The sequence below is a fragment of the Manduca sexta genome, chromosome 25 (assembly GCF_014839805.1).
Source record: "Manduca sexta isolate Smith_Timp_Sample1 chromosome 25, JHU_Msex_v1.0, whole genome shotgun sequence".
In the NCBI taxonomy this organism is placed as follows: domain Eukaryota; kingdom Metazoa; phylum Arthropoda; class Insecta; order Lepidoptera; family Sphingidae; genus Manduca; species Manduca sexta.
The window spans coordinates 10,705,916-10,723,850 of record NC_051139.1 but is presented as its reverse complement, the minus strand read 5'-3'; the positions used below and the strand labels follow the sequence as shown (position 1 = coordinate 10,723,850).

Here is a 17,935-nt window from a genome sequence, read left to right as displayed (position 1 = left end):
TAATTTTACAAATCATAGATGAGTAGGCACTAGACATTAATTTATTAGACAGGTTGTATATCACAGAAGTAGGTAATTGGAAATGATACACCTTGCCGGTAAGGAAATGTCAATATTGTGCCTGACTATACTGAGTATAATTTATTCTGGTAATATTGCATTTTAATGAGCCATTCACTCACATCCATGTAGAATTAGGACAATGACAGGGTTGTGTACTATGCACTTTATAATATCTAGTATTGCACTCTATAATATTGGTAGTGAGTGACCACAAAAAGCATCAGATTTCTGGTGGTACGTGCGTACTTACAATATGTGATCATGCCACTGTTTGAAAACTGCATGGATGTGTCTAAAAACATCTTTAAGTATAATATTCTGACATAAATATGTAAAGTACAGTTTTTAAAATATTGCAATTGTGCAGAAGTTGTGATGCCAAATACTGTGTCTACATTGATAATGTTGATAAGGTATTAGATTGACAGCTATCTGAACATGCTACCATAAGAAACATACTCAGCTTAGGCAATATCTACCCTATCAACATAACTAAGAAGTAGTTGGGATTCATACTATTGTTTGCATTCAGTGTGGACACAGGTGTATTGTGTTTCCCTACATAAATTACCATGGTATAGTGTGAGTAACAAGAGATGTCTTTATGCCAGTCTGCTTTTGCTGGCTAAAATAATGAATAGTTTGCTTAGAGAAATGGACAAAATAATATAATGTTCAAGTGCACATCCACTGTATCCTATTGCTTAAAATATATCACATTATAACATAAGTAAGTTACCAATACATTTTGTTCAAGCACAATCATAAGTTCTTATTGAATTGGTATGCTATTAAACTTGGGCAGTGCCTTTTGTATTATTTAAGAATAAATATGCAGAATACTGGCTGCCTGCACAAAACCAGTACAACTTTCGGAAGCCTGACATAATCCTATATTTCGATCTAAATATTATGTTATGATCTTAAATGTCAATATTAACATTCCTATTGTTTGATTTTTGTTTCCAGTGACACATTGCACAAAAACATTGCAGACATGTGTTGTAATCTGTTATTATTTTTATTATGATCTCAAAATAACTTGTGGCAGGAATGTGTGTAATGGACTTTTAGATTGTTTTGCGTACTATTATTTTGTAAATATTTATTTTTACATTTTTAGTTTTATTGTATTGTATTATTATGACATTTGCAATTGCCACTTCCTACACTTTTAGATGTCAGTACATAATTGATAGTTTAAAAAAAAATTGGCTAAATGCTTGCATATCTGGATGTTAAATCTAAGGCAGCTGAATTATTATCTGTATTTGATGTATGTATATATTGGAACAGGCTGAGGTCTAAATGTGCAAATATAAAATTTTCAACAATAATCCTCCTAATTCATTTAGGTGCATTTACAAATTCTATTTTTTATAAATTGAAATTGTCAATTCTCAGGCTGCTCTTTCGAATGAATGAAACTCAATTATTAATGTAATATTATTATTTTAGAATAAAGTAATCACATATTTTAAAGCAATATATGTATCGCAGATACATCAAATGAAAAGACAAGGAAAGAAATTGTCTGTGTAAATGTTTGTCACATATTTGTTAAGAGAGGTTAATAGTTTCATATGGAAGAGTGTTTTATCTAAAAAAATGCCTTATTATTACAATAGGTCTTAAGACTTATACTGACTTAGATGTATGTAATTAAAATGTTGTTATGTCAATCACACAGACAAATTTGATAATAGCGACTCCTAATTTGTTGCATTTAGTGAATAATAAAATTGCATACTTATTTTATATAACAGTTTTATTTCCTGCCCAGCATACATATTTGAAGCTTAACAAAAAACATACATTATTTTGTTGTCATCTTCTAAATTATGTATTTTGCTCATCACAGTTACCTGGAGTTTTAATGAAACATAACATTACTATTATTGAATTCTATTTACACTAGTTTAATAATATTTTTTTAGATAATTCTAAATCTAATTTAAACTTACTATCTACACTGTCTACATTATAACAACTACTGAAGTAACACCACAGAATAAATCTTATTACAACAAATCAATTAAACAGGTGGCACTCATCCAAAAAGTATTGTTGCTAGAAAACAATCTGGGTATATACATATTACTGCTTCTCAAGAACAATAATTATTATTCTTGCCCTGTCTCTAGTGATTATTTCACTAAAAATTTCAAGGATTTTTCGATTGTGGTAATACTTCTGATCTACATGATGTTATGATTTATGGCAGGAACTATATTTTTTAGGATTTATTCCTCACTTAACTCACCACACTCGGCAATCACAACTTTCTTAGCTGGTTTTCCACTTTTGGATCCAAGTCCTTCCATTTTACGCACCACATCCATTCCTTCAACTACAGAACCGAATACAACATGTTTTCTGTCAAGCCATGGCGTAGGAATGGTGGTAATAAAGAACTGTGATCCATTTGTGTTAGGTCCCGCATTAGCCATTGATAAGATACCCGAACCAGTGTGCCTCAACTTGAAATTCTCATCTTGGAACATACGACCATAAATAGATTTTCCACCGGTACCATTGTGATTGGTAAAATCACCCCCTTGACACATAAAATCAGGGATTATCCTGTGAAACGATGATCCTTTATATCCGAATCCTTTTTCTCCAGTGCATAGCGCTCTAAAGTTTTCAGCTGTTTTAGGAACTTCTTCAGTGTTGAGTTTCATTACAATTCGACCAAGTGGTTCTCCGTCAGCGGTTACATCGAAAAAAACCTTTTTTTCCGGCTGAGTGGAAGCATACCGAAGTGCGGCAGCGGAATAAATTGTGCCATTTATTAATGTGCGACGTAACATATTTGTAATCGCCATAGTTTAAACGAAAAATGTATTATATAAAAACCAGTAAACAGCAAACCTTTGCAAGTAACCTATAATTTTTTTACTGTTTGAACTTTGAGGTTATACTCATAGTCATTTTTTTGTTTGATTTACGCCTAACGGAGAAGGCAAAGACTCTACGCCATACAGCCTAACTCATAGACAATAAATTTACACCAAAAGTTATAGAGTGATAGTTCAAAATATAACTTTTCAAAGAGAAAAAAATACAGGTATTATAGTTTACCTTAGTCCTGTCTAGTATAATTATACCTGATATTATATTATACTATATAGTTGATATAGTACTCACATCTGTTAATTATGATAATATGATACTTTTTATTTAAACGTTTTTATATAGGAGTAACGGACAACGGTCATAAAATGAAAAAATTGGGTTTTATTAAGAATTGATTTACCTAATGTGTTTGTACCCTAGTACGAATTTAAATAGACTGTGATTTGATTGCGAATATATCCATAGTTTAATTTTCTTTGTGGCAAGTCCAATTATTGTCAAATGTCACCATTACATTTTAAGAGTTATTTTGAGCAAATTTGGTTAGAGTTTTGTTATTCGTAGTAGTTTTATTAAAAGACTATTACAATTATTATATTTAAATAAAATCTTATAATCTGAATACAAAATGCATTGCATTAGATCCGTTTTATCACATCTACGGAGATCACGGGAGATAACACCCTGTATTCAGCGTGTAATAGAAACAAAATCTGTAATACACAATACCCGGTTTTATTCTATTCGACAAGAAGACACATCGGGTAATTATGTACTAAAATATGATTGTGTAAAAAATTAAATGATATAAACATATTCATTGCTTTCCTTTTTTTAGATGAACTTGTAAACGCTATATGCAAAGGTGATCAGGACCTAGAAAAAAAGTTGAGAATACTCATGCTTGAAGTGGAAGTTATGCGACAAGATGGTCGTTGTGCACCAGATACAATGAATATAGACCATTGGACACATTTACTAAACTTAACAAGTAAAAACCAAAGATCTACTTATCTAACTTACTTATGGAAGAATGAAAAAACAAGAGAAAATAAAAAGGTTAAAATTCATTTAATATAAGTTATGTATTCTAGTAAACTCAAATATCGTTGCTCTTGAATACTTTCATGAAGATCATATTATTTTAAAACTAGACCACAGATTGTGTGTAATAAACTTAAAATATTAACTAAAAAAATATTGTTTGTTTCATTCAGGCCAAGAAAGAAGCTAAGAGAAAAGAATTGGATAGTATTATACCAGAACCAGAGAAAGAATATCCAGATGATCTTTTATATGGCATTAAATATCAATCATTATTTTTGAGAATTCGTGACCAGTCCATAAATACATTTGATAACTACAGGTAAATATGTTAAGATTTCTTTCATTACCAGACTTAGCCTATATATATTAAAACTGTTAAACAGAATTAACACATGTTTACTTTATTTCATGCCAATTAAGATTGCGCTCAAAGAGCTTCTGGCAGCTGTTTGGTAGTTGACTGACAAATAAAAGAAAAGTTAAAATAGTAGTGACAGTCCCTTATTAAAATTTTAACCCTTCACCACATATTTTGAAAATGTTAATAGGCTAATATATTAATTGTAATCATAATTATTAAAAAAAAACTTATAAAAAATATCATAATCTATTTAGTACAATGCAAAAGAAAATTTTATATTTTGTCAAGTTATGAAGTGTACATTTCTCCAAGCAATATGATTAAACTATGTTTTAGAGCATTACAAGCGTTGATGCATGGACAACCAGTAATAATAGACTGCTCATATGAAGAACACATGGTGTGGAGGGAAATTGTTAATGCTGCAAAACAAATGACATATGTTTTTGGTGATAACAGGACACACAAAGATCCTTTCAATTTATATATGTGTAATGTTAATATGAAAGGTGAATTTATGAAGCAGATGAGAAAAAATATACCATCAATTGAAGAACCATGGTTTCCAATGAATGTCTGCACACAAAGTTATTTGGATATTTTTCCAAAAGAAAAGTTGGTATACTTAACTCCACACTGTCGGCAAGAGTTAACAAATTTTGACCATGATGATGTATACATTGTGGGATGTATGGTGGATAAGGTAGGTATTAATATATTGACAGTTTGGGCTCAGGCCACATATAGAAACTCCTTACTTCCAACAAATGAATGTCCTACATTTAGAAATCTTATAGAGTGGGTGTTATCCACCCTGTGGATTGGGGGCGTTTGGAGAATTTCACCACAGTATCCCCTGCCTGTCGTAAAAGGCGACTAATAGGGGCCACGATGGGGGTCGTCGGCAGGCAGCAGGGGGCTGTCCGCCCTGGTGCATTTTTGTGCGTCATTGCACAATTTTCGGTTGGCCCCCGGGATGGACGGCAGTGTGCAGTTGACCTCATGCTGCCGTAAACGCCGAATGCGTCTCGGTGCGCGGGGGCTTTTGAGCCCTCTCCATAGGAGACGGGCCGCACTAGGCGGCACGGCTGTGGATGTAGACTTAGAGATTTCCGTTAGAGGAAGCCCGCAGTTGTCCCTAATGCGCCGAAGAGGGCCGGAATGTCCGCAGGTTCAAATCCCAAGGGCACACACCTCTGACTTTTCTAAAATCATGTGTGTATTCTTTGTGAATTTATCGTTCGCTTTAACGGTGAAGGATAACATCGTGAGGAAACCTGCACATCTGAGAAGTTCTCCATAGGAATTTCGAAGGTGTGTGAAGTCTACCAATCTGCACTAGGCCAATGTGGTGGACTAAGTCCTCATCCCTCTCAGTAGTAGAGGAGGGCCGTGCTCAGCAGTGGGCAAGTATATAATACAGGGCTGATATTATTATTATATTATTAAGCAGCACAAGTCAACTTGCGACTAGTCACTTGACTTACCATTCTTGGGCTCTCAGCTTCACATCATTTCCTCATATAAATCTTGAGAATCCATTATTTCTTTGATTTCTCTTAATTTGATGATAATCTCAAAACTAAAAACTTTATATTATTATGATAAAACAAACTTTAGCTTCAATCGAAATTGTTTTCTTGTAAAAAAAAATCTGATTTATTTCAGATGAACAATGAACCAATTTCCTTAGCAAAAGCAAAAAAAGACAACATAAGAATGGCCAAATTACCATTGGACAGATATTTAGAATGGGCGCCTGGTTCAAAGAAGAATTTAAACATAAATCACATGATCCCAATTCTTTTGGATTTGAAGAGTACAGGTGACTGGGAATATGCACTGCGACACATTCCAAGAAGAAAACTAATGGAAACTAAAATATTAGCCATGCAGAAAAAGTTAAAAAACAATCCAATGTTAGAAGACACAGTATTTAAGAATTTCAGAAAAAGTAATTTAGGTCGCAAATCAGAATATTTTCTAAAAGATAGAAAGTCTAAATCCAGATCTTTGTATAATGATGATGTGCACTAAAAATAAACATGGTATAAATTTAAAATGTTTTTATTCCATCTTATCTATGACTTATAGGTAAAATTTTACATGTGTAAAATAGAATCGTTTAAGTAAAGCTATTAATATATTTCTATACTTTTTGTACACTAATAAAAATTAAATAAATTTTAGGTATATACAGAAAGTCACACTGCAATCAATATATTTCATAGTTAACTAAATTTACGTCAAACATTTTCACCATCTACCCAAGATAGGGTTAATATAACATTCACTTATTGCACAAAAACAGCTTGTTGCTTAAACTTTATACACAGTCTCTGTGTATCATAAAACTCAACATCCATACATTACATATGCAACACAATTAAACTCAATTTATTCTACAATACAATCACTACAAAAGTAGAAAAAGAAACATACATGCATTGACTGCTGAAATGTAACCCAACAATATGCAAATTAAATGCGATCATATTAGCACAATATAAGAACCATTGTGCTTGCAATTGAAAACGAAATAAAAAGAATAGTGTCAGATTACGGTAGCGGCGGGAGCGGGCGCATGTCTACGTCCGCAACTGAACTCTCCGAGCGCTGCTTGATGGTGGCGAGGATCTCGTGCAGGTTCGACGGCAGCGCGATGTCGGCCAGCGGCACGCCACTACCTGGCGGACTCATCGGCCTCGACGGAGAGTACGCCTCCTCCTGATAAATAAATGCACTAATGCAGAACAAACTGTGTATAAGGTGAATGTTAATTGAATCAAAGGACTCCCTAGCATACCTCAGCCTTGGAAGAATTCGCCTGAGCTATTTTAAGTATTTGCTGTTTCTGCTCCTCGATCTGTCTGTTAAGTTCTTCCATTTTTGTTCGCAAAGTGTTTGAAGTGGAGCTAGGGTGTGCATGTGGTATGGAACTACTGCTGCTACTCGACGAGCCGGGACTGTAAGCTTCATCATCAGTACAAGCTGTAATACAATATTTTTAATAATTAAAAATCTGCTGCCTGACTGCCTCGGTGGCGTAGTTGTATTGCACGTCCGGTACAATAGCGCTCTGAGGTCCTGGGTTCGAATCCCGGGTCGGGCAAAGTGATATTTGGGTTTTTCTGCTCAGTATCAGCCCGGAGTCTGGAATTTGTGCCCGATATGGCGATAGGCTCGCCCCCTGTCACATCATGGGACGGAGCATGCTTGGCGAAAGGTGGGAGCCCTGGTTGCGCCTCTGCATACCCCTTCGGGGATAAAATGCGTGATGTTATGTATGTATGTATGTAATAATTAAAAATCTGCATAATTTTGACAAAAACAAATCACTCAAAATTAAAACTAGAAGCTAGTAAAGACAAATTTAATTAGTAAAGTATCACAATTTAAATATATATATATTAAAACGTTAGTACGAATACTAACTATACAGAAATAAAAAGTACCCAATGAAGCAGCGATTTTATCCTTAACAGTATTAGAGAGCGCAGATGACATGTAGGCGGGCATGGGCAGCGGAGCGCGACGCCGCGGCGACGTCGGCGGCGTGTACGTAGACTTGCCCAGCATTGGCGGCGTGTACGAGCGCTTCTGAGACTTCCGAACCACCTAATATTACAAAACAATACTTAGAACTACATAGAAAAGAAAGTTAAAATAAAAATACGTCTATCAACTCTTGTAATACAATGTGTTTTTGTTGTAATGCCATATTCCGATTAAAGTACCCTCAAGTTTACTTATATATTATAAAAGTATACTAGGCATGCCCGTGTTTACACATCTCATTATATCAGATAAGGATATAGGTTCATGGAAATATCTTTTTAATATTTACAAACTTTTATGGTAAAATAAAACACATAGAAGTAGCTCAATTTATTTACAAACCAAATTATTACTACGTAATGCGCTAATAACTGTCAACCTTGCTTACTACGAATGTCACGGAAAGGATGAAAATAAATGAACAACTTAAATTTTATTTATATATTTCTTTCATTCGATAAACTGACCTTTGCTGGAATAACATCTCTAGGAATGTGGGGGGCCAAACGTTTCTTTCTTTGGCGAATGACGATAGCGAGTAGAAGATGCGTTTTCACTTCTCCAATACCGGGACCGTCGAGTGGTAGTAAAACTGGTGGTAAAGTTGTATTTGCCGGAAGCGGCACGATGTAAAAATCTTTCACTGTCGTCGTGCTCGATACCTTTACTACACCAAGCCTAAAATGCAGCCAATGCATGGTTATGGACAAGAAAAAATTTGATTACTCAAATATATGGAACGGAAAGAAAATTGCATATTGAGCAAGGAGTTTTTCTGGAAAGTATCATTTTCACAAAATACAAACCTGTTGCGACTGCTGAGATAACTATACAATGCAATATATTGCATCTTTTCTTCGTCGTTTGCGGCTTGTAGCCGTAAAATGACGATATCTTTATTATTAGCTTTTTTCATTTTTCCTATATAATCCCATACTGTGTCAGGATTTATCCTGCCAACAATATCTAATTCTGTAGTGAGATCTTCTTCTAAATCTACGGCGCTTCCCGAAACCTATAAAAAAGATTATTGTGATGTTTAGAAAAGGCGCCAAAAGTAAGTAAAAATATTTTTATACATTTATAACATACTTCGTGTGCGGCGACATAAAACCTAGCAACGTCAACCATGTTTATGCATCCATTCCAGACTGTTGCTGCTGAATTCTCAACTGTACTCGTCGGCTCTTGATCGCTTTCAGCTTCTATTAAAAAACAATATAATATAATATGATAAAAGTAAAATTTTTATTCTCGCTATCACTATACAGCTATAATATCTTTTTGTCTACCTGAAAGTTTTTCTTGGATTTTATTGTATGTAATATCGGGCACATTTATATCTGCATCAATTGAATATGTTTTTGACGGATCATAATCTGCACCGCCGTCAATTTCATTTTTATAGGTTTCATCATACATGTCCTCCCTGGACTTCCTGAGATCCTCTTCAGAGAATGCCGATGTTATCATCGGTTCATGGGGATCATATTCCGGATGCTGATCTTTCAACATAGCAGACTTTGGTCTTTCCAATGATTCTGAATCTGTGGAACTATAACAAAAAATTAATATACACAAGTTCCGTAAAATATACATAACCTAATGAAAAATAATATGTTTTTGGATAACATACTCATTTTTAGATTTAGTGTATAGAGTTTCTTGAGACCTCGATCGCTGTTTGAACTTGTCATCGGTACTATAAGTGCGCTTGGTGCGAGAACTATGTCTTCTCTTAGAACTGTCCCTTGAATGTGAGCGACGTTTAGATCGTCCCCTGGATCTGGATCTTGCTCTCCCTTTTGAATTTGATCTCGAGTGAGTGCGTGATTTTGATCGCCTTCTCGACTTATCCTTTGACCTCGACCTCCGTCTGGACCTCTCACTGGACTCTGATTTCTCTTTAGATACTATTTTAGATCTATCCCTCGATGATGATCTTGATCTTGTCGATTTTTTATCTGATTTACGCGTCGACCGTCTTTGTCCTTCTCTTGATTCCCTTTCATGAGATTCAGATCTTTTTCTTCTTGATGAGCGAGATTTCCTATTAGAATCTCTCTTTGATTCTCGTCTGCTTTTCTTGGTTGAACTGGTACTGCTGTCTCTTTCTCTTTTTCGGCTACTACCCTTTTTATCCTTGTTTGATTTATGTGTACTGCTGTGAGAAAAACATGTCTTAATAATTATACAAGTCACTAAAAAAACCTATAGTAAAAACAAACTCTTGTTCAGTACTTACGTATCAGGCGAACTTTCCTTTTCTTTCGGCTGTTCGTCATTGATAGCATCATTTAAGACCGATACTACATCCTCCACGGGTACATTAGGATCTAGCTCTGTTGAAACAGACTCTTTTGTTTCCATCACCTACAAAAAAAAACAACTATATTAACAGTTCTGAGATAAAATGATGTTATTTAAATTAGTTTTCTGTTATACCTCTTCTCCTTTATGTGTTTTAAGAACATATGTTTTGCTAGCAGCTAATAAATCCAATTCGGATTTCTTTATCAGCTCTAATTGATGTTTGGCCTCTTTGTCTCTCCATTGCGCTAATTCTTGACTTGCTAGCTCTTCTGGTGAAAGTCTTACCTACAAAGTAATTGGAATTAAATGAAATCTAAACAATATTATTTTATTGAGTAAACATATAGAATTTTTCATACAACATACTTACTAATTGTTTAGGAGTTATGGATCTTTCACAGATCTTCTCCCATAGAGTGAGGTTTTTACGATCTTTTATATTGAACATAAGCGATCTGTATTTTGCTTTATATTTCATTCCCACATCTCGGAACAAATCGTGTAATTCATCTTCTGTCTCGAAAGCGTACTGTTGTATTTCGTCTTCACTAAACTTGGGTCCATCGTATTCGGCCATTCGATTAGTCATCTGCTCTTGTAACGATTTCCTTACATTGTCTCTTATAGATTCTTCCGTATTCATTTTGGTTTTGGGTTCTGGAATATCTTTTCTACGCGATGAGGATGGTGTATGTGCAGGAGTCTGAAATTTGGATAAATCAGAATGGAAATGTATACAAAACTTTTATCAATAAATATTAGTACTTTAATAGCGTGACTATTAATGTAGTCTAATATGTGGTCAAATAAATTATGACCATTCTATATTTTATTTTAATAATTGTTAACAATTTTTATGAGTTAAAATATATTTATTGACCTTATTATAAATATTAAATATTCTCAACATATTTACAATAACAACATTTTTATTAATGAAACAATAAACACACAGACCTCTGTTTATACTCCATGTAGACACATTTTTTCTTGAACAATATTAGTAAAAAAATTCGTGCGTGGAAATATAAAAGTATAATGAAAAAAATGTACACATTCGAAACTTCTACCCGCACCGCCTATACAATTTATACTGCTAATTTCTGACTTCAGTAACACCACGCGACGGCTGGTAAATTTCCGCATATTTCAGGGGCATCATAAACTAAAATCACGTAACATTTGTTTTGCGACATGATTCGGTTGTAAAATAGGCGGGAAATGCTCACAAGCACGTGTGTCATCCGATGACATCATCTTAACATTGCGAGCTACTATATACTCGTACATTTACACTTTATTAAAACGTAGTCAACAACATAACTATACATACATATACACCTGCAATTGGAATTGACTAGTACTGGAATTAATGGAATTAAGTACGTAGAGAAATGTGAGTAATTTCAGAGTAGACCAAAGTGTTATCGGCGGGATAACGTTGCCTGGTATCCAGCACGAGAACGATAACAAGTTTGACGAAACACAGGCGCAATTGCAACCTTAAGGAAGCTCATCAGGGACAGGTGTGAAATTGTCATATTTTTACTTATTTTCGGTGTACGAAGCAATAAAAATTCTCTAAACAAACTCCTGTCTCTAAAGAATATTAATCAAGATTTTGAACGTAAAAATGTTCATTTGAATGAGAAGTTAAACAAACCTATGTGTTGAAATTGACTCGTAGAACACACGTTCCCAGGGTCAGTGTGATAAGATAATTTCGGTACATAAATGAAAAATGAGACAACCAAAATAAACAAGTTTCCAAAAATTAATTCTACACTACATTTTCTTCCAAAAACGGACTATACGCGTCGTACACTTCAAGATGCTCTTTGTTCAGTAAAAAAATATTACAACTATCACATCACACACAACTATCGCATCTACTAATTGTACAAATAATTAGAATATCTTTTTAATAATACTTCACGATGTATTGCAAGTTATGATGGCAGCTTAGGGTATAAAATACAATTCCTATTTAGTTCGAAACGTATTTCGAAACTATTTTTTAATGTAAACATTGTATATTTTTATATTTAATTACTTTGTTTTAATAGCATAGACCTGACTATAATTTTGTAATATGTTTGAAATTAGACGGAAATTTGGCAGGATTCACTCCACATTTCCAACTTATTAACATGAAACATGGACTCACCTTCTCTGTTACAGATGGGGTTCTATTGAGACTATTCCGAGCTGGTTTACGGGGTTCACTGACTGTCCTTGCAACTGATGTACTAGCTTTTGGTGTTTCTATAATTTGTATAAGTTGTGATTTTGGAGTTACTGGCGTTTTCGGTGGCGGCGTTTTAGGCGGCTCTTCTTTTTGTGATGTTATGTGGAGTTTAATTGGTCTTTCTTTTGTCTCTCCTGGGCTTGGCTTAGCAGGTGTAGATTGTTCTGCAAGTTTCCTCGGTATTTTCTCAAAGTTAAGTGTAGTTTGAATCTTATTAGGTTCAGTGGTTGCCTTCTTTTTAGATGTGTTAGGTTTAATTGCATTAAGAGTGCCAGGACGAACTACCTCAAATGTGGGATTTTTCTGTAACCATGCTTTTAGATTTTCAGCAGTAGGAGCATTTGGCCCAGCCAATAATCTACCAGATTTTCTTTCATAAACAATTACCTGTAAACATTAGTTTAATTAAAAAGTCATTCAAAAACTTTTAGGTAAAAATACAAATGTTCGTTACATACCCTTGATTCAGACTTTTGTTTCTCTTGTGATTTACCAGATTCAGCATCCAATTTGTTTGTGGTTTGATTTCCAAGTGAGTCCTGTGCGTGTTTCAGTATACAAGTGTCACTACAGTAAATACTACTCGCGCGAGCCGGTTTCTTGCAGACAATACAACTCGTCTTTGATTGGTAATCTTTTGTAGGTGTAGCTAATTCACTTACCATGTTATCACTCTCGTTTTTTTTCTGTAGTATCCCTGTACTCTGACAAAGAAATATAACTTATTACATTACAATATGTATACACTTAATCAAATACTTCTCTTGCATTTTGACAATCTATATTATTGCTGGTGGACTTTACAACAAATTGGATCTATAATCAAAGATCTTTAATCTAATGTCGGCCAAATTATATCATAAACAGATTTAAATGACTGATATTTAAGGCTCTCAACCAGGCATACAGCCTTGGGCATATTAATTTCAAATAATATATATCATGCAGTGATTTACGAATAATTGATTAAAAATATGTTTTTGGTATTTTTGATCATTTTAAACTATCAAAATGTTCCTAATTGAGTTATCTTTATAATAGTATTGGTTGCAAATTAATATGATGTGAGCTTTAATACAGAATGCACAGATTAATTGTATTAACATTTCCATTATGAAATTAACGAAAAATTTAATAACCAAAATAAATAACTCATAATAAGATATACAATGTTTTTTTTTATATGCGTTATAAATCTCGAATAGAAAGCTTTCAAAAATACGCGTAGCGCGCCGTCTTGTTGAGGGACTCGCCTTAAAAGAAAAAAGGACTTTATTGTGTCCCTCGAGATTTGGTAAACTGCCACTTAAAAATCAATATACCATAAATACTTTATAGTTACTCACTTTGCTATTAGTCTTAGTTGAACCTTTGGCTTTCTTGATGCAGTTTGGACATCGCCACTCTATACCCTGCTCCTCCATTTGTTGTCCCATGGCTTTAGTGATGTTGACACACTTGCCGTGGAACCAGTCCTCGCAGCTATCGCAACATATCATGAAGCGATTATTGTGAGGTTGCTTACAAATGCACCACAACCTGTAACAATAGCAATTATTTCTTTCAAGACTTAAGCTAAAAAAAACTTTAATCCTATCTGTATTGCCATGATACATAGGCGTTCAGCATTTTGCAGAATTATATGTGGTAACATGTTACCTGTTAGGATCATCTTCAGAATTCCAGCTCTCCTGAGACTCTGCTGATAACTTATCCATAAGATTTGTTTGTAGTAAGCTTTCTTGCTTCTTATTTGTGAGTTTTTTGTTGACATATTGTTTTGAAACTGCCTGTACTTGTGGTTCTGGTGTAGTTGAAACAGGAGATTCGGGCGCCAATGTCACAGGACTAACATCATTGGTGGTTGATGTTTCCATTTGTATCTTGCGTTTTGACGAGCGCGTTGCAGGCGCCTCAATAGGCGGCAAAGTTATGACTCGACCATCTCGACGAACAATTTCTATTGGATCTTTTCTTGGAGGCATATTCTTCTGTACAGTTTTTGAAAGGGTTTGGGCATATAAATTACTTGATGTATGTGCCTGTTGAAATGGTGACTGCATGGCACTTTTTGGAGACACTGTGTCCACTTTACCCAAAACTTGCTTATCTATAACTTCTTGTAAATTTTCAGAACTTTCCACTAATTGAGCAACATGCATCAACAAATCTTCAGTGAGACCTTCCTCTTCTGGTTGCAAGCCAGCAAGAAGGTCCAAAGTTGGTGACAATGGACCGGCTAGGCCTGGACTGCTCATAGTATTTGCTGTTGTAATTGTTGGCTGGCTCTTAACTGTGTTAGTTGGCAGGGTGCTGGTATCTTGCAATATTTGAGCCAAACTAACTTCATCAAGCTGAGGAATGGGATCATATGCCTTCGTTACTTTTTCAGATGGATTAACAACCTTTTCTTTATGTTTTATTTGTGTTTTTGGAGTAATCATTTGCTTTGCTTTTTCTACATTTTCAACAGTTTTGGCAACATCCAAAACTTTTGCCTCAACTAAATCTGATTTGGGAGTGCTTGGTATTTTTTTATCACTAGATGGCACATCTTTAACAGGTGTTTTGTTATCTGTTGAAACTCTCCTGATAACATCTGGAGTTGAAAACAATGATGTCATGTCAGACAACAAAGCAGTAACATGAGCTGGTGTTTTCTTTTCTTTTTTAACAGGCTTCGGGGTTTGCTTTACAACCACTTTACTAATTTCTTTAGGTGTGATATCTACACTGGTTGATATTTTATTTGAAGGTAAAATGGTTTCTAAGTCAATATTATCTTTTAATTCAACATTCACTTTTTGTTGGGGTGTTTTGTCTTTGTTTTCCTTCTTTATTATACTCTTATTTGCTCTCACTTTAGGTGTTGCTTTGTGTTCAGCTAATCTTGATGCTCTAGCAGATTGTGCAGACTTCAAAATCCTAGGTTTCAATTTGGCTTTCCTTAACCTGAATGACCCTGACTTTTCCTTAGCATCTCTGTAATCAGAATCTGAATCCCTGTCGGGTATGCTTTCTCCTGAAGAGCTTATTGATGATGATTCAATATTTTCCTCAGGTTTAAATGAAGATTCCAATTTTTCTAAATTTTTAACATCCTTTGTTTTAGTAGGCAGTGGTTTATTTAAAACATCATTGCCTTTTAGTATAACTGGAGATTCTGTGGCGTTAATGAGAATCTTTTTGCCTTTAGGGATAATCTGTTGCTCTAATATAGTTATCTTCTTAGAACTAGGCAATGTTTTTGCTGGTGGGGGTGGTGGTGGTGGAGGTGTTGACTGAGTGATCTCAATAACTGATTCCTCATAAGACAACTGGTTCTCATTCTTTTTGGGTGTTTGTTGGCTGGGAGATGTGAGTGGTGTATAACAATGATCATTCTGAAAGCCAACCAGACTATTTTCTCTAGTCTCTATCCTTAGGGACTGCAACATTTCGGCACCACTGTCTGGAAAATAATAAACATTATGTAAGTTAATGCTGTTATGAAATATACAGAGGTGCAACTCATAAAATCAGTTCACACAGTTTATTTCCATATCTATTTTCATGATAGGCACTAATTTAAATTATGAGCAAGCAACACAAAGTTATTCCCTTTAATTTTGGTATATCAATTAAAGATAGAATACTTATAACATGTTGTACTTAAATAAAAATAGATGTTTTACCATATTTGATTATACTGTCGGGTTCATTATAATAACTGTCCACAGAAAGTGTGACATGATGGACTTTTTCATCATCAGTCTCTGAATCGGTTGCATCATCTGGTTTGCCTTCATGTCCAACTCGTACAACACTGATAGCTCCTTGTGTGCCATCAGTACCTATAAATTCAAATATTATATTAATGTTTGAAAGGTAAACATGTCTAAGCATTAAGTAGTAAGCTTTCAGTAATCCAATTTAAAGATTTCATAATCACAAAAAAATCATAAGAATTGAACTATTTGCTGTATAAAAGTATAATACTATTCTATAGAAACTGTACCAGAGCTTCAAAACCCAAGTTTTAGTCACATTTTCACTTTATTTGTCACTCAAATTACCTTTTCAGCATTATTATATATAAACCAACAAGCAAAAAAACAACTTTTTACATACATTACTTGATAACTAAGATTAGAAATTTGTTATCAATCTAAAAACCTAGATAAAAACAGCAAAATAAGGGGGTGAAAATTCAAAATGTATATTTTATTGATTGCTGAAAGTTTCAAGTAATTTTAAGCAAAAAATCAGTTTGTAATAGCTTCTTTTACATAGTTTTTTATAAATATTAAAATTGGCGCCAAAACGTACAAAGAGACAAATAAAGCGTTTCGTGAGGAACTTTGCTGTGAAATTTAGATTTATTATTATTGAAGTTTTTATTGGCAAATGTGCAGCTATAAAATTAAAGAATGCTTGTTAAATCAGTTACAAAATCTATGATTGAATATGTATGCATAGAACACTCTTCTGTATTACAACGCACAAAATGCAACTAACATGTAAAGGTATATCAGAACGACTCTAAAGTATTCATTGAAGTACTTACCCATCAAAGTGCCGAGTAACTTTTGGTCCACAGAAAGAGATCCATCCTTGTTTACAATAACAACAACAGAATTGTCCGTCTTAGTGGAAGGTCCATTAAGGTCCGTGTAATTAGTTATCACTGTATTGGACATTGTTCATTGCAATACACGCAATAGTATATAATATGCAAGTCCTCTATTTTTAGACTTAAGGATTTCACATGCACCGCATCTATTTATGACGCATTCTTCTCTAAGAACGCTTTAGTCGCCATTTTGAGCACCACAGCGGACACTAGGATCACATCACAATCACGAGCAACGGTAGATACCGTGGTAGGACGAAAAATATTGGAATTATCATAACCGAAATATGAAATAAAAGCTGTATTTGAACCATACACGCTCAATTATATAAATTTGTAATCAATCGGCAAAACCAACACACACCAAAGGGCAAAAATGGCGCCGCTCCATGACATAAAATGGAACAAAGTTGCAATATAAAAATAATATTAAAAGTGTTGCCCATAATTTAACATCAATAGATTATAATCTGAAGATTAGGTTATTTTACACTTTTTTGTGAGAAATTCAGAATCATTCACCATCAGAAAGATTCAGTTGTGGGTGCGCCAAATTCGCGCCCCCCGTAAATAAAGGCCTAACATAAACGTTTTGTACGCATAAGTTACGTTATTGACGTTTTTCTTCTAAGTTCCTAGAACTTCCTGCGTTACAACGCAGAATACTAATTTTTAAATCGTCATATTTGGTCAAAACTTTTGTGGAAATAAATTAGCAACACATATCTTTGTTTGCGTTATTAAGAACTGCAATGTTATTTGCCGTCATACGACTTACGCCATTTTATTCTGGGGGTGCGAATGGTATTGGATCCGGAACATTCAGACTGCATTACATGTGTGAATTTCCGGATGTGTAAGCCTAGCCATAGCC

The 17,935-nt window shown here is 34.3% G+C and overlaps 3 protein-coding genes across 5 annotated transcripts; 1 reads left to right on the top strand and 2 right to left on the bottom strand.

Moving 5' to 3' along the window:
- Window positions 1–1,812: 1,812 nt before the first annotated feature.
- On the bottom strand, window positions 1,813–2,997 carry LOC115445431 (peptidyl-prolyl cis-trans isomerase). The gene has a single exon (XM_037442717.1). It carries the CDS (start codon window positions 2,889–2,891, stop codon window positions 2,307–2,309), a length of 585 nt encoding a protein of 194 aa, XP_037298614.1. The 5' UTR covers window positions 2,892–2,997; the 3' UTR covers window positions 1,813–2,306.
- Window positions 2,998–3,415: 418 nt separating this feature from the next.
- Window positions 3,416–6,392, top strand: LOC115445474 (mitochondrial ribonuclease P protein 1 homolog). 2 transcript variants are annotated; one of them, XM_030171757.2, is made up of 5 exons: window positions 3,416–3,686; window positions 3,761–3,981; window positions 4,140–4,288; window positions 4,667–5,033; window positions 5,999–6,392. In XM_030171757.2, exons 1-5 carry the CDS (start codon window positions 3,551–3,553, stop codon window positions 6,365–6,367), a joined length of 1,242 nt encoding a protein of 413 aa, XP_030027617.2. In that variant the 5' UTR covers window positions 3,416–3,550; the 3' UTR covers window positions 6,368–6,392. The 2 variants fall into 2 exon arrangements, with proteins under 2 accessions (XP_030027617.2, XP_030027618.2); XM_030171758.2 differs by having other exon boundaries at window positions 3,461–3,694; window positions 5,999–6,376.
- LOC115445472 (death-inducer obliterator 1) lies at window positions 6,382–17,469 on the bottom strand. 2 transcript variants are annotated; one of them, XM_030171755.2, is made up of 17 exons: window positions 16,996–17,469; window positions 16,124–16,282; window positions 14,109–15,900; window positions 13,796–13,988; window positions 12,908–13,153; window positions 12,369–12,836; window positions 10,572–10,904; window positions 10,334–10,486; window positions 10,134–10,261; window positions 9,525–10,052; window positions 9,181–9,443; window positions 8,981–9,093; window positions 8,695–8,903; window positions 8,356–8,566; window positions 7,786–7,948; window positions 7,137–7,321; window positions 6,382–7,057 (listed from the first exon to the last, which is right to left on the bottom strand). In XM_030171755.2, exons 1-17 carry the CDS (start codon window positions 17,126–17,128, stop codon window positions 6,890–6,892), a joined length of 5,445 nt encoding a protein of 1,814 aa, XP_030027615.2. In that variant the 5' UTR covers window positions 17,129–17,469; the 3' UTR covers window positions 6,382–6,889. The 2 variants fall into 2 exon arrangements, with proteins under 2 accessions (XP_030027615.2, XP_030027616.2); XM_030171756.2 differs by having other exon boundaries at window positions 9,525–10,049.
- Window positions 17,470–17,935: the final 466 nt, after the last annotated feature.

Bases quoted from the DNA above. Each gene is read 5' to 3' on its own strand.
- LOC115445474 (XM_030171757.2), top strand. From the start codon at position 3,551: ATGCATTGCATTAGATCCGTTTTATCACATCTACGGAGATCACGGGAG. The intron at 3,982-4,139 runs GTTAAAATTCAT...TGTTTCATTCAG, and splicing joins AAACAAGAGAAAATAAAAAG to GCCAAGAAAGAAGCTAAGAG. The intron at 4,289-4,666 runs GTAAATATGTTA...ACTATGTTTTAG, and splicing joins AATACATTTGATAACTACAG to AGCATTACAAGCGTTGATGC.
- LOC115445472 (XM_030171755.2), bottom strand. From the start codon at position 17,128: ATGTCCAATACAGTGATAACTAATTACACGGACCTTAATGGACCTTCC. The intron at 16,283-16,995 runs GTAAGTACTTCA...TTGAATTTATAG, and splicing joins GTTACTCGGCACTTTGATGG to GTACTGATGGCACACAAGGA. The intron at 7,058-7,136 runs GTATGCTAGGGA...TTTATTTATCAG, and splicing joins CGAATTCTTCCAAGGCTGAG to GAGGAGGCGTACTCTCCGTC.
- LOC115445431 (XM_037442717.1), bottom strand. From the start codon at position 2,891: ATGGCGATTACAAATATGTTACGTCGCACATTAATAAATGGCACAATT.